This window comes from Photinus pyralis, unplaced genomic scaffold (assembly GCF_008802855.1).
Source record: "Photinus pyralis isolate 1611_PpyrPB1 unplaced genomic scaffold, Ppyr1.3 Ppyr1.4_LG6, whole genome shotgun sequence".
NCBI classification, from domain to species: domain Eukaryota; kingdom Metazoa; phylum Arthropoda; class Insecta; order Coleoptera; family Lampyridae; genus Photinus; species Photinus pyralis.
Window position 1 is genome coordinate 7,985,356 of NW_022170663.1, and position 14,082 is coordinate 7,999,437.

At 35.3% G+C, this 14,082-nt stretch overlaps 2 protein-coding genes across 3 annotated transcripts in view; both read right to left on the minus strand.

The window, feature by feature from the left end:
• The window catches only part of LOC116172987 (myocardin-related transcription factor B), a 55,683-nt gene extending 49,544 nt beyond the window's left edge, over positions 1-6,139 (minus strand). Inside the window, exon 1 of one of the 2 annotated variants that reach the window (XM_031490270.1) lies at positions 5,997-6,139. The gene's annotated coding sequence lies outside the window, so the exon portion shown is untranslated. The remainder of the gene's footprint in view (positions 1-5,996) is intronic. The other variant, XM_031490272.1, reaches the window with a different exon arrangement.
• Positions 6,140-6,181: 42 nt separating this feature from the next.
• LOC116172989 (3-phosphoinositide-dependent protein kinase 1) lies at positions 6,182-13,109 on the minus strand. Its single transcript, XM_031490273.1, has 4 exons — positions 12,786-13,109; positions 12,558-12,711; positions 9,002-10,200; positions 6,182-6,459 (listed from the first exon to the last, which is right to left on the minus strand). The coding sequence occupies exons 2-4, from the start codon at positions 12,694-12,696 to the stop codon at positions 6,352-6,354; spliced, it is 1,446 nt and encodes a 481-aa protein (XP_031346133.1). The 5' UTR covers positions 12,697-12,711; positions 12,786-13,109; the 3' UTR covers positions 6,182-6,351.
• Positions 13,110-14,082: the final 973 nt, after the last annotated feature.

A 14,082-nucleotide genomic window follows, 5' to 3' on the forward strand; every position in this document is an offset into this window, starting at 1 on the left:
TTTCGCGAGGAAATTTCGAGAATGGGGCTTACTGCAGTTACACAACCGATCAATTTTGGGCTTTGCTAAATATACGAGTGTAATTGCAGTGCGAAGGTGTATCCACATTCTCCCATATTAATAATGTATTTAAAACACGTCATCGGGACGTGGGCCGAAAATTACGTTTCTTACAAAAACAAGACACGGCCGCAATTCTTCAACGAAAAAATCACCTTTGCGTTCCGCCCCTTGATGTTTTTCTCTCCAACGATTGTTTTTCCACGACGTGAACTTTGAACGATGAGTCATTTTAAAATTGGCGTTCGGTATGTGGAAAACTTGCTTGTTTTTTTGGACACACTCATTAGAACTGAATTTGGACCGATTGCCAAAATGGAAAAGTGAACTAGTTTGGCTCGGTTTTGATTCTTATGAATCGACGCGAAAAATACAGTGATGTATCTGCAATAAAAATACAGAGAGTTTTGGTGGGTCTGAAGGACGCCCCCAACAGCCTTTTCCTCCCCTGTGAATAAAACACGATATATAACAAAATCATGTATTTGCGTAAAGATAAGCATCATTTCACTGTGTTCGAGTTAGGAGGATATTAGAAAGGATAAGCGAGAGGTCTAAGAAGACTATTTTTGAAATATTTTGAACGGATTTTTCGAACTATTTTTTCTGGCATAATTGGCCAAGCGCAAAACCAATGAAACTTCTCCACTTCAACTTTTAATGCTCTGTAAGGTGGCGTTGTTAATTGTTTAATGTGACGTTTCGTTTTTTGCGGAACCATCACCAACTTCTTTTTTTTTTTTTCCGGCCCTGATGTTCAACAAAATCAACGAGCTCGTGCGTGAAAACCGAAGACGAACCATTCAAGAACTCGAACAGATGTCTGGAGGAAGTTGGAGCTCCGTTCAGCGCAATTTGGGCAAGTCACGAGTCGCTGCAGAGTTTGTGCCGGCTCTTGACTGATCAACAGAAGCGTCGTGCCCCATGAAAGAACACTCCGAAACCGATCCAGAACGACTCGGAAACCGAACAGCAATCAAGCCACTGGAAGACGCCATCCTCGCCCTCCCCCCTCCCGTCAAAAAGATTCGTGGACGACGAGGTGGACGATAACCCACATAACGCAAGCCGGTGTCGCATTTCATTTCATTCATTTTCAATGCCAAATTCGTCTTCCGACGGATTACGTAAATTGTGCAAATTTTTCCGATATTTCCAAGAAAAAACTAAACCGCCTTGAAAGGCTTGGGTTCGAAATTTTCTGTTTTTAAGATTACGAATTGTTACTTAATAATCGGAACTATTTAGACCGAGATTTAGACATTTTTGGTTTTTAATTTTAAATTCAATAATCGTTAGCAGGGATGATTTATAAATATTGTCCGTTACAATAGACCAGTCCAACTTAGGAGTGTTAGGACACTAATTATTTGAAATGTTGCGATTTACATTAAATTTATGTACATATCAATCAATAAACCTATAAAAAATGTAGGTACATAAATAAGCTTTTTTGAAAATACTTTCAGTTGAATTTTTTTTGAATATTCAAAAACTAGTTACAGAGTAATTGGATCTGTCAGACCCCATTACGTTAACCAAAGACGAGCGACTAAGTTTCAAATATCTCCATGAAGGGCGCGCGTATTAGTTTTTTGTAGTTATTTAAGGGATGGTGTGGGTAAATCAATTACAACATTAAATACGAGATTAATATAAGTATTGCAAGTACGGTATTCATTGTTTCATTGATAAACTTTTTGTGGTGCGAGGTCGTGCCCGTGGTGAAGGGGATCCCCCCCCCCCCCCCCCGGTAACGTAACTAATGGGCGATCTTGTTTTGTGTTGATTTTTTGGATGTTTGTGCGTAAGGCTCTTGGCTAAGGTTAAATGGGTTCATATTCTAGCTTCGTGTGGTTTGTATCTTGGTTGGTTAAAGTAAAATGGATACTTATCTTAGGTAATGTCGCGCGTGGTTTGTATCTTGGATAGACCATTGTGAATTTCTCCTGTTCCTTTCACGGATGCTGTAATTTAATCACGTTGCGAAATACTGGCGAGTTTGGTTGATGATGTTTTCGGGAACTAATTCTGATTATCTCTGAGAATGTTGAATAAATTCTTTGGGATGTGGACTCTTGATTCGATCAATTAATCTATTTCGCGGTTTTTATTGTGGATTTGCCGGACAGATTTTAATTAATTAGAAATTGAATAATGATTTCTGTACCATTATGATTGTCATCAAAGCAAATCCAAAAATATAGTCCAAGAGTTGAATCGTACCTACAACTATCTTCCAGATCCTGTTAAATGTCAAAACAGTTTAAAAATACTATTAAAAACCATCTTCTGAACCACTGCTTTTACTCTGTAAGCGAACACCTAAACACACCCTATTGTTGTGTTATTACTTGCATGCATCACTGTCTTTGTTTATTTTATTTTATGTATATGTGCATATTTGTTAATTAGATGCTATGTGTCAATGACGTGTCGAAGCCAAGGATTGGTGGAATGACAAATACCTAAAGATTGTTATTATTTTTATGGACGACACATTAATTTTGATAAAGAAGTGGAGGCCCAAGGTATAGAAGGGAAGCAAACGTAGCTTTTTGTTTGGTGGGCGCATTTTTAGTGTACGACATTCAGCCGTAATTGAGTTTGTTTTTCAAAGACAGTCAGTTTTTGTGATTATAAAAGTCTGTTATAGAAGAAAGTTGGTGTGAAATTTTTTGATATATATTATAAAGGGAACGTTAAGTATAATTCGAGTTAAGCTCCAGCATTGTTCACGTTTACAAAGTTAAGTGCGAGGTTAAGTGTGTGTCTTTCGAGTTAGAATCGAACGCATGTGCGTTGTATTTGTACACTGGCGCTGAGTGCCTATTTTTATTTCAGCTTTATTGATTGATTTTGTCAAATAAATTTGTGGTATGTAAATGATTAGCCTCGTAATTACTTAATTAGCTTTGTGTTTAATGAGTCCGAATTAGGGCCCAAGATTATGTTCCAGTCACTTTCAAAATTTCGGTTTTTTCAATATAAAAAATTGAGAGGTTTTCGAGAATTTTTTCAGCAAAAAAACCTTTTTCAAATAAAAATTGACCTTCAGAGATTTATCGTCGAGTTCTGTTTTTTTTTGTCTTTATCTGCACTTTTTGATGAAATAAACAAGCAGTCCCTATTGAAAAAGATCCATGACGACTGTAGTAAGATTGAATTTTCTAATGAATTTTAAATGTTTAAATTTTTGAAATTCAATTGACAGGCCACATTCTATAAGACAATTTTTTTTCCGGGTCGATCTGAGACATTTTTTTTTTCGAGCCTCAAAAAAAGGCAGTGTATAACCTTCCTTTTTTACCAAAAATCTACTGCACCAAAATTTCTCGGGAAAACACTTTTTCTTATTAATTTTGGTGCGTAGAATCCAAAACAATTCGTAATTTTTCGATCAGACTTCTCAATCAAAAGTTATAGACTAGAAACCAATTTCGAAAAAAAATTCAAAGGGCTGTAACTTTTGAACTAGTAGCCCAATCTTGGAACTGTTTGAAATTAAAAAACCCCAATGACGACTTTAGTAAGATTGAATTTTCTAATGAATTTTAAATGTTTAAATTTTTGAAATTCAATTGACAGGCCACATTTTATTAGACAATTTTTTTCCGGGTCGATCTGAGCAATTTTTTTTTCGGGCCTCAAAAAAAGGCAGTGTATAACCTTCCTTTTTTACCAAAAATCGACTGCACCAAAATTTCTCGGGAAAACACTTTTTCTTATTAATTTTGGTGCGTAGAATCCAAAACAATTCGTACTTTTTCGATCAGACTTCTCAATCAAAAGTTATAGACTAGAAACCAATTTCGAAAAAAAAAATCAATTCAATAAAAAATTCGTTAAGCCGCTTGTGCGAGCAAGAAGCATAGAGTGCGCTTTAAAATTTATTTTTTCGATTTTAATAGCCCTTATGGACATTTCATGCCTTAACGAGAACAGAAACATGAAATAATTTTTAATTTCTGATCGAATGACACCAATAGCAAGTCTGTAAGTGGTGTAGTTCCGGAGCTGACCCAGACAGACGTACAGACAGACAGACATCAAGAGCGCAAAAGTGCACTTTTTATTTTTTGAAGGCTCGTTTGAAGGTGAAAGTGCACTAAAAAGTATATATACTATATACTATATACTATATTTTCATCGAGATTTTCATGTTTTTGCGCGTTAGCACAACAAAAAAATCAAAATCAATTATCTAATTTGGTGCAGTCCCTCTGATATGACACGCGTATATAGATTTCGGCGATCCATTTTTATTTATATAAATCAAAATGGACATATTAATAATAAATATCGCTGTAATTCTCGAAAGCCTTCACTTAAAAATTAGGTAGATATCTTTTAAGGATTCCTGGATTTCCTTTAGTTTTTTAATTTTTTACGTGATACATTTGAATACGTGAAAGTTAAAGAATCTTTGTGATTGGGTCTGGTGAATTGAATATGAAAAATAACAATATCTTCCAATTATTTTTATTATTTCGTATAAATAGGACGAGCCGTTTATTGAGAACAAATAAACAAGGCGAGTCCCCATAAAGCCTATTTATGGGCGCGATATATACAAAGCTTTATGTACGACTGCAACAACCCTTAAAAATGAAAATATCATGGAATTCAATAAACGATAAAATCTATATATCCTTGACAACAGATGTCAAGCATTTGTCAAGTATTTCTAAAATACTTGAATTTACCTTGGATTGACACCTAAGTACGACTGTCACATTGACAGGCGGTCGTTTTACTTTATCATTATGGACTATTGCAAATTATGGCCACTACTTGCGACTGTAATCACCGAATTATCAAGCAGTCGTACATAAAATTATGTAAAAACCAATTTGTTTCCGTAGATTCTAATGCTGTAATAGTTTTTGACAAATTTCCAAAATTTAACCAAATAATGTACTGGAAAATTCAGTTTTACTGAAGTCGTTTTTGGTGTTTTTTTTTTCGTTTTTTAAGCTTTTTCTTCAATAGGGACCATAATATCTTCTGAGTTTCGGCTTCAGACACACAGACGGACGCCAACAGCATATTATATCATGAAAACGGTTAGCGGATTTCTGCGTATTTACAGAGGTATTTACAATAGCTATTACTAATTTCACACTAAATTTAATAATATGCAATCTTATCGCTGGATAGCTACTGCTAACTTCATTTGTCATTCATTCAAATCTGATGTGACGAAAATGTACTTGGATTTTTTATGCCTTGATCGAGTAAAACCAAAAGTATTCAACGCAAGTATTTATTTTCTCTCCAGTCTCCAGTCTTTAAAATATTTGAAAAGTAAAAATCAACCTAACGGGCGCCACTATGAGTCTATTTTTAGCATTTTGCTACTTCTAGATCTGGAATTTTCGAACGGATTATAGCATCTCGTGCAATGCTCCGATAAAATTAGAGCTAAGTAAATTCTGAGGCTAATAATATTTCTCTAACGAGAAATGTATGTATCTACTTACATTAAAATCGTTTCGATCATCTGTAAATGTGACAATATTCCAAGTGTCAAGGACTTCAGAATAATCTGCGAATATGCAGTAAAAACAAAACCTGCCGCTAGCAATAAAGTAATTATTACACAGCCTGCCTGGATAATTAACTGAAAAGTAAATGTGAACGTGTGCTCATTTAGCAAACAACCGTTTTTCCAATTCTAAAATTTTCTGATAAATTTAATAGGCTAAGCAATGTCAACAACAATAACAGTTACGCCAAGAAGCAAAAAGCCGGTCGTTACGTTGCGTCCAGGCAATTGCGATCGATTATTTAAGGTTTTCCTGAGCACTACGTCTAAGAATAGACGCCGAAGAAGACAGATTATCCAAAAATAACAGAAATTAATTATCATCTGGTCCCTTATCCTACCTGAGTGGGCGGGTAGGGACTATAAACTATTCAAGTTTGATACTTACAGCATCTCTCGAAAGACCAAAGCGAACTGCTTTGTGCTCCTCGACTAAATTTAGCACCGATTTCACTAATTTCTGTAATTAAATCACTAATACAAACACCAGAAATGTTATTAAAGCTGTTCGATTAGCGCCATATTAGAATTCTCCTAGTAACCTAACTGCCAACATTGAAATAACTAAAACCACCAAGTTCAAATTTTATTGAATGAAATTACATAAAACGTTTACAACTAATAAATTAATAAACGGAAATGAAAATAATTCGTTAAATATAAAGTACATATAGGTATAAATAATTTAATATAAATAAATACAATGCGAACTAAGTTGCCCAAAATGACAATTTATTTAATCGTTAAGGTAGAACGGATTGCGGAAAGTAGTAGGCATGCACTTCGTCTATCGATTTACACCATTCTAACGCGTATCCTTCTGGATCTTCTAAGTAGTATGTTCGGTTTGGCTGCAATGAAAGCAAATTTGTTAATTCTTCCCTACTGATAATCAAATGTGTGTGGGGAGTATTTGAACTGTGGTACATAGGAAGAACAGAAGACAATCTTGTCATTAGAGAAGCGGAGGAAGGAAACAGAACCAGTTGCACTCATGCCAAAAACGCCTTCTAGATCTAACTAAGTTTTGAACACAAGCTCCAGAATTGTAGGTTGAACTTTGAGAAATGTGTACAAAATATAAAGACATGATTTTTAAAAATCATTTCTGGAACATTTTCTAAATTATGGCTTTCTCAAATTTCCTAGTTTGCTCAAGTTTGAAAAAGTCATAATTTATGAAATGTTCCAGAAATGAAAATGAAATGCAAAATTTCAGGCATATAAGAAATTTTTGAAAATGGCCACAGTATTTTGAACACATTGGGCATCTCTATGACATTTTAAAATATGTAGCGACACTTAAAAAAGGAAAATGAATTAAAAAAATTTATGATTATTCAGAAATGATGGAAATAAACTTTCAGGCAAGCGACAAATTTTTTAAAATGTTCCAGAATTTATGAAACTGAACGCCGAGTTTCACATAAGAAAAAATTTCAGAAATATGCAAGAACTTTTGAAACTATAGGAAAGTATAAAATTTTTAATATGTTGGAAATTTTAATAAAATTTTGAAAATGCGAAGAAACTTTAGGAAATAGCGAGGGAAATAGTAAATGAACAGCCAATTTCCACACATCAGACAGTTTTTAAAATGACGGAAAAGTATAGAGTTTTGGAAATATTGCACACTTGGGAGATATGATTTTGAAAATGTTCCTAAAATTATGAAAATGAACTTCAAACACACATCAGAAAATATTGTACATTTTTATGAAATTTTAAAAATAATAATAATATAATAATATTTATTGGTCAAACAATACTCCAAAAGATTACAAAATCAAAAGTAATGCGAAAATGCGACAAAGTGTGTAAGAAATTGGAGAGATTTTGGAAATGTTCCACGAATCATAGCCAACTTCCAGGTACGTCAGAAATATTTGCAAATACACATTCTATAAATTTGAAAATGTTGGAAATTTATGTCAAATTTTAAAAATGTGAGATATAATTGTGTAGGAAATTTGAAAGACATTTTGAGAAATGTGTAGAAAATTCGAAAAAGACATGATTTCGAAAACTACAATTTTAAAAATGGATATTTTTATGAAATTTTAAAAATATGAAGAAACTAGGAAATGTGCATAGAATTTTTAACATGCAATGTTTTTGAAACATTAAACGATTTGGGAAAGCGGTAATTTTGAAAATGTGCAAAAACTTTAAAAATGTATAAACAATTTTGGAATTGTATAAGAAATTTTAAAAATGAATAGAAAATTTTGGAAATGTGCATATAAGTATAGAATATTTTGACAAAAACTTAACTTTGCAAATGTTCCAGAAATGAACGGCAAACCTTCAGGCACACATGAAATTTTAGGCAATGATGACATAATTTTAGAAATGTGTCTTAATGAATTTTGAATATATTGGAATTTTTTATAAAGTTTTAAAAATGTTCCTAAATTTGTTTTTCAAAAATAACAAAAGCTTTTTTTAGTCACTAAAAGGGGCAACTTTGGCACTGCATTTCTCATCGTTACAAAGATTCCAATAGTGCACTACGAATTTAAACCACCTGGTATATATTTATGAAATTTTGCAAATACGAGAGAAATGTGTAGGATATTTGAGAGATTTTGGAAATGAACAGCGAACTTTCAGGTTCTTTAGAAATATTTTGAAATGTGTATAGAATTTTGAAAATGTTGAAAATTTTTGAGATTTTGCAAACGTTCCAAAAATGATGCAGAACAACGACTTTCAGACACATGATAACATTCTGAAAATGTACAAAACCTTTTGAAAATATACAGAAAATGATAGAATTGTTTATACAAATTTGAAAAGGTTGCAAATGTTTATAAAATTTCTGCAGGAAAATGCCTACAGAATTTTGGAAGTGGGTCGAAAGTGGAGGACAATTTAAAAAACATGTTTTAGAAGGTGTTTCGAAAATATTGAACAATTTTTCAGGAACGCGGGAATGGTTTTCAAAATGTCGAATATTTTTTAAATTGTCATAAATGTGGTGTGACGGGGTATGCTACCTTGAGAAGGTGAAGGAGACACTTTCAGAAATGCTCCTCTACGAACGAGACTCATTGTATACTTACAAAATTTGCATGTTTAAACTTTGAACTGGGAACCCCCTTAGTTGTAGTCAGTATCTAACGTATTATACCGAACTGGTTGACTGGTTGAGAATTTTGGAAATGTGCAGACAATATAGAAAAGCGTGTTTGAAAATTCTAATGCGTAAAAGTTTTTTTGGATGAGTTTTTGAAATGCTGGGAATGTGGTGTGTGTAACCTATCACTTTGGTAATGAAGTAATTCAGAAATATTTTGGAAACCTCCAATGAAAATTTGAAAATTACAAAAATAGTGAAAAATAATGAAAGGGGCTTTTATAAACTGTACAACAATGGATCTCGATACTTACTGTATGAACGAAGAATATCTTGAAATTTTTTGGCTCAGTATGTAATTCAGCACTCCATGGAATTCTTCCCTTAAGTACCATTGTGGCGGGATCGACGTAGTATAAATTTGGTCCAACAGTCAACAACAACATCCGTCTTCGAGCGAACAAACCTTTACGCTTATCAACTAAACCTTGCTTTAAAATTAAGTTACCTTCGACTAAATTGTGCCATTTGTCTAATTTTTGTAATTCTAACCGTCTCTCTATCTCCGACGAGTCTAAATTCGCTAAATTTCGATTACCCTCCGACTTTTTCCTTGTCGGCGTATCCGAGGTCTGGCATAGCATGTCGAGCTGTAGACGTGACGCTTTCTCGCCGTCCAAACCGGGCTCTAAATGATCGGGTATTTTATTATCCTTATCTAACGATTTACTAGGTGAACACGGCAGTATCTTAGGGGGCGGACCGATGTTGTCCCAATCGATATCGCTGAAAAATTCGTGCTGGCGAATGCTCGAGTAAGGTTTAATATCGGTTGCCCCTAGACGCTTGGTCGGATTTAATACTAGCAATTTTTTTACTAAGTCCTTTGTGGTCTCGTCGAATTCTTCTGTAAACTCGTACTCGAGCTTGAGAATCTTCTGGAAAATTAGGTACTCGCTACCGGCGTGAAACGGATGCAGGCGAGAAACCATTTGATAGATAATACAACCGAGCGCCCAAAGGTCGGAAGCGTAACTAGTCTCTAAATTTCTTAAAATTTCCGGGCTTACATATTGAGCGGTCCCTACGAAACTATTTTTACGTTTCTTCCCGTCCTCCTCGTTCTCCTTCTTATCTTCGGCGGTCATTATTTTCGCACTACCAAAGTCTATTAGGAGAATGTGCCAGTTTTCGTCGAACAGGATATTTTCCGGCTTCAGGTCCCTGTGAACGATACCTTTGGCGTTCAATTGTTCTAAGGCGAGTACGAGTTCGGCGGCGTAGTATTTGGTACATTCTAAGTTCCAGGAGCCGTTTTTAGTTATGTGAGGTAATAGCTCTCCGTTTTTAGCGTAGGTTAACACGAAGTAGAGTCGCTCGACGTCTTGGAACGTGCAGTATAGTTTGACGAAGTAGTTCGGGCAGCCCGAAAGTATCTGCAACATTTTCTTTTCGCGAAGGACGTATTCCATCTTTTTCTCTCTTATCATGTGGCGCTTCTCTAGTACTTTTACTAGAACAAAAAAATCATGTTTAGTACTAAAAATCTCGCGTGCTAAGGTTTTTAAAAAACAATCGAAGGGCGGCGATTAAAATTTTTAGTTGAGTAGGTGGCAGCACCTACACTCAATTTTATGTCAATTTTCGTCGTAAATTTTACGGTACTTCTTATAATGTAGCTATTCTGCAAAAGATGGCTCTGTAAAAATGCAAACGTTAAAGTCACTAGATATAGAAAGTACCGCAATCATCCGCCATTTTTGGGAAATTTGTAGCCAACTTAAAAAAATTGACAAATAAAATCTGAATAGCTGTAATTTTTTATAACCTAACTTCATAGTACTGTCATGTTTTATAAAAATATATACAGATATCTCCAAACAGGTGGAACATTCCCTAACATTAAAGTTACTAGACTCTGGTAACTTCCGCCATTTTTGGGCAAAAATCATGCGTTCTCTCTCTAACACACGAGCCCAATGGATTGCGGTACTTTCTATATTTAGTGACTTTAGCAAACGTACAGCTGTCACGGAGAAAGAACGTTTCGGGTTGCGCAGGTGACGTCACGCGGTCGGCAATGATCGTGTACTTTAATTTAATAGCGGCGGCGTAAATTATAAAAAAAACGAAGGTATTTGTACTTATGATATTTTAATTAATATTAGTTATTTATGTATTAAGGGCATAATAGTGATATTTATATTCTCGGGGGCGACGAGTTAAAAAGGTCGAGGACCTTACACTTAGACCATATAGGGGGTGACGGTAAAAAATTCGATTGGACAAAAACGCCAAGTGTGATTCCGGCCATACGAAAATTACTTGACGATCGGTTAGAAAAATGCCCAAATCGAAACAACGTGGGATCCGGCCCGAGGTATTTACGAGAGAATGTATCATAAAAAAATTATCGACAATCCCAAAATAATTAGAATTATTTATTTTTGGTCGAGTATAAGAAACATGGAATACGTAACAGAACTAAAATAAATAGCGGGTTATAAGTATACGATAGTTTTGAAGCAAGCATTTTTATCTAGAAAAGATATCAGTTTCAGGGGATGATTTATTGGGGTTTAACTGCAGCTACATAAGCAAGTCAAATTGGTATGTAGCGGTCATTTGCTTTGTGAGTTGCGGTAAACTGCGCGACTATCAGTTTTGTAATCTTATATTTGAATGTCACTTAATTATTGCGGAAACTAGCGGACAGCCCATTTAATGATGCTTTTTTCAAATAGAAACCTACACGTTTTATTGAATATTGTTATTTTGCATCGGAAAATAATAAACTTTCATTGGAACGTTTTTTCTCTAGACTTACCATTTTTTGAAGACACTTCCAAAAGCGTGATTTTTGTTTTGAGCCCGTCCTTAAAAAACCACAGCCTTCTACGAGGCCCAAGTGCTGTATTTTTGGTACGCATTCGATTTTCATCTTTATCTATTGCCACAATTATTTAAATAATCACTACTTTGATAATATGAGATATCACTTTAATGTTTATTTATATTTCTAGGCCTGCATACACGGAATAATATGCCAATAAAATAAATATCACTAACTACCAATGTTACTACTAAGGCACACAAGCAAAATTTCAAATCAAAACGACTTCACACCGAAATTGCATCTCGGGTAAGTCAGAACGTAAAAAGTGCATTTAATCACCGATTTTGTTAGGGAAAAAGTGACACACACACATTGCCTTCAGGAACAGCAACTAAATATATTTCCTGTCTGGGTCCTGTTTTAGGCAGTTTCATTGCAAATGCAAACCGACACTAAAAGGGTACCAGGACGAGAAAAAAACAAAATTCGGTCCTCGTGGACCAATTTCAATGCCATGTGTTTTACTGTTTCCCCAACAAAATTGGTGAATTGTTGAACTTTGAATACCATTCCAAATTGGCTTTTGTCACATAAACAAATGAAACATCAATAAGCTTTGTATAGCTCTAGTGCTGAGATCTCAGTACGGGTCAACGAACAAAACACTAAGAAAAAGTAAAAATACTCAGTCTCTTAAAATTGTCTAATTATCTGGGATGGACACTAAAATCTTACATAAATCAACATCAACAATACCCTAAAATCTCGATAAGTCCTTGTAATTTATTATTCCTGAAGGGACTTGAGACGTTATACTTTCAAACGTTTCGAACACCTTCGAACACCTCTTACTGCTTAGGATTTCAGTGAATCTACGGCCGACACGTAAATTATCCCTTCTTGTTGGTAGGTCACATTCAAATCCTACCGCGGTGGAACGTTCTACGGGCACTTGATTTCTGTTTTGTTTACAATTGGGGGTTAACGCTACCTCACTAGCCTTAAATCGAAATTACGTCAATCACAATACTCACTTGCAAATTCCTTATTCGTGTGTATATCTTTCGCCAGATAAACGGTGCTAAAGCTGCCCTCGCCGATTACTTTCCCAAAGACGAAGTCCGAAGCGGATCGCTTCCTGGCAGTCTCATCGGACGGCGGTGGAGGTGTCATCCTGTTCTCAGTAATCTAGAAAATTTACAGTTTCACATGGAGTCATTGAAACAACTGACGAATTTGACGAGATTTGTTTTATAAGGTACCTGGGATGCACAGCACAATATCCGTCAGCGGACGTCACTAGATGGACGTCATCGATAATATGTTTAAATTTCAAAACTATGATGCCCTAATGACGTGCACTAATTTAACAGACTGAGATTACTGAACTTTCAACAATTACATTTACTTTACACGTAGAGAGAGGTACAGCTTATCTAATATTTACATGTCAAGTCGACTCACTATCATTACAAACAACAGTTTAATGAATGAAATATTTATTATTGACAGACATTTTTTTTCGTTTTCACATGAAAGTAGTAAATAGAAAACGGGTTAACCGACTGTGACGTGCGAAAAAGAGACGGATAACCGTTAACGTTTCTAATTTTCAACGTTCTCCATTGATTAAATTTCTGCATGACGTTACGGGGAAATACGACGTTGCCTATGTTTACTTTTTTACTCTACGTCATCGGAATACAACAATATTTGTTCAAGTTTTCATATTTTCCAATTACTATCTATTAAACAAATACACCAATATTACTCATAACTGTAGTATGTTGCTAATTCATTATTCTACGAAACGTTTTTTTAAATTTCTTTGGCGATGGCGTTATGACCTTATGACTTATTTTGTCTGCACAACTACATACATATGTCTCGCCATTTTTTGGCAACCAAAAAGTTTTTGGTACAACTACGCATTGTAGGGGTTCATCTTCATTTCTGGCGTTCTTTATTTGCCATAAACCCATCCAACTCACTTCTAGTTCCTTTTTTGCCTCGTAGATATACGAAAGTGCATCGAAACAGCAATTTTCCTCTAGTGATTCTTTTTCGGTATCATGATCTGGTCCTTCGCAGTTTCGTAATGGATCTCTAAAATACCAGTTAATCCGCTGCTTACCATAATCTCGTCTTGTGCTTCTTGGATGTCGTCCCAGAGCAGGTGAAGCCCAGTCTTTTTAACATTCCAACATTTGTTGGTACGTTCCTCACCCAGTTCGGCTCGTGTGTTCTGTAGGTAGGTATAAGTTTTATAACTGGATCAAATCTAATTTTCTGTCTACGGAAGTCTAGGTGCCTGTCACCCAGGTTGGGCAGGGAAGGTATTTCTTGGAAACCTCGCCTTTCACGTATCGTGGCGATTAGGCGTCCATTTGTTCACATCGCTCCCCCATTGGACGTTTCCCCTTGGCTGGTCTCCATTTAACATGTGGTCCCGTTCGGATCCACCGAAGCTCCCTTTGGCAGGACGAAGTACGAGCGCTTATAGAACTCCTTGGCGTAGTAATCATGTCCCAGCTCTTGTGGCAGGGCCATGATAAGTAA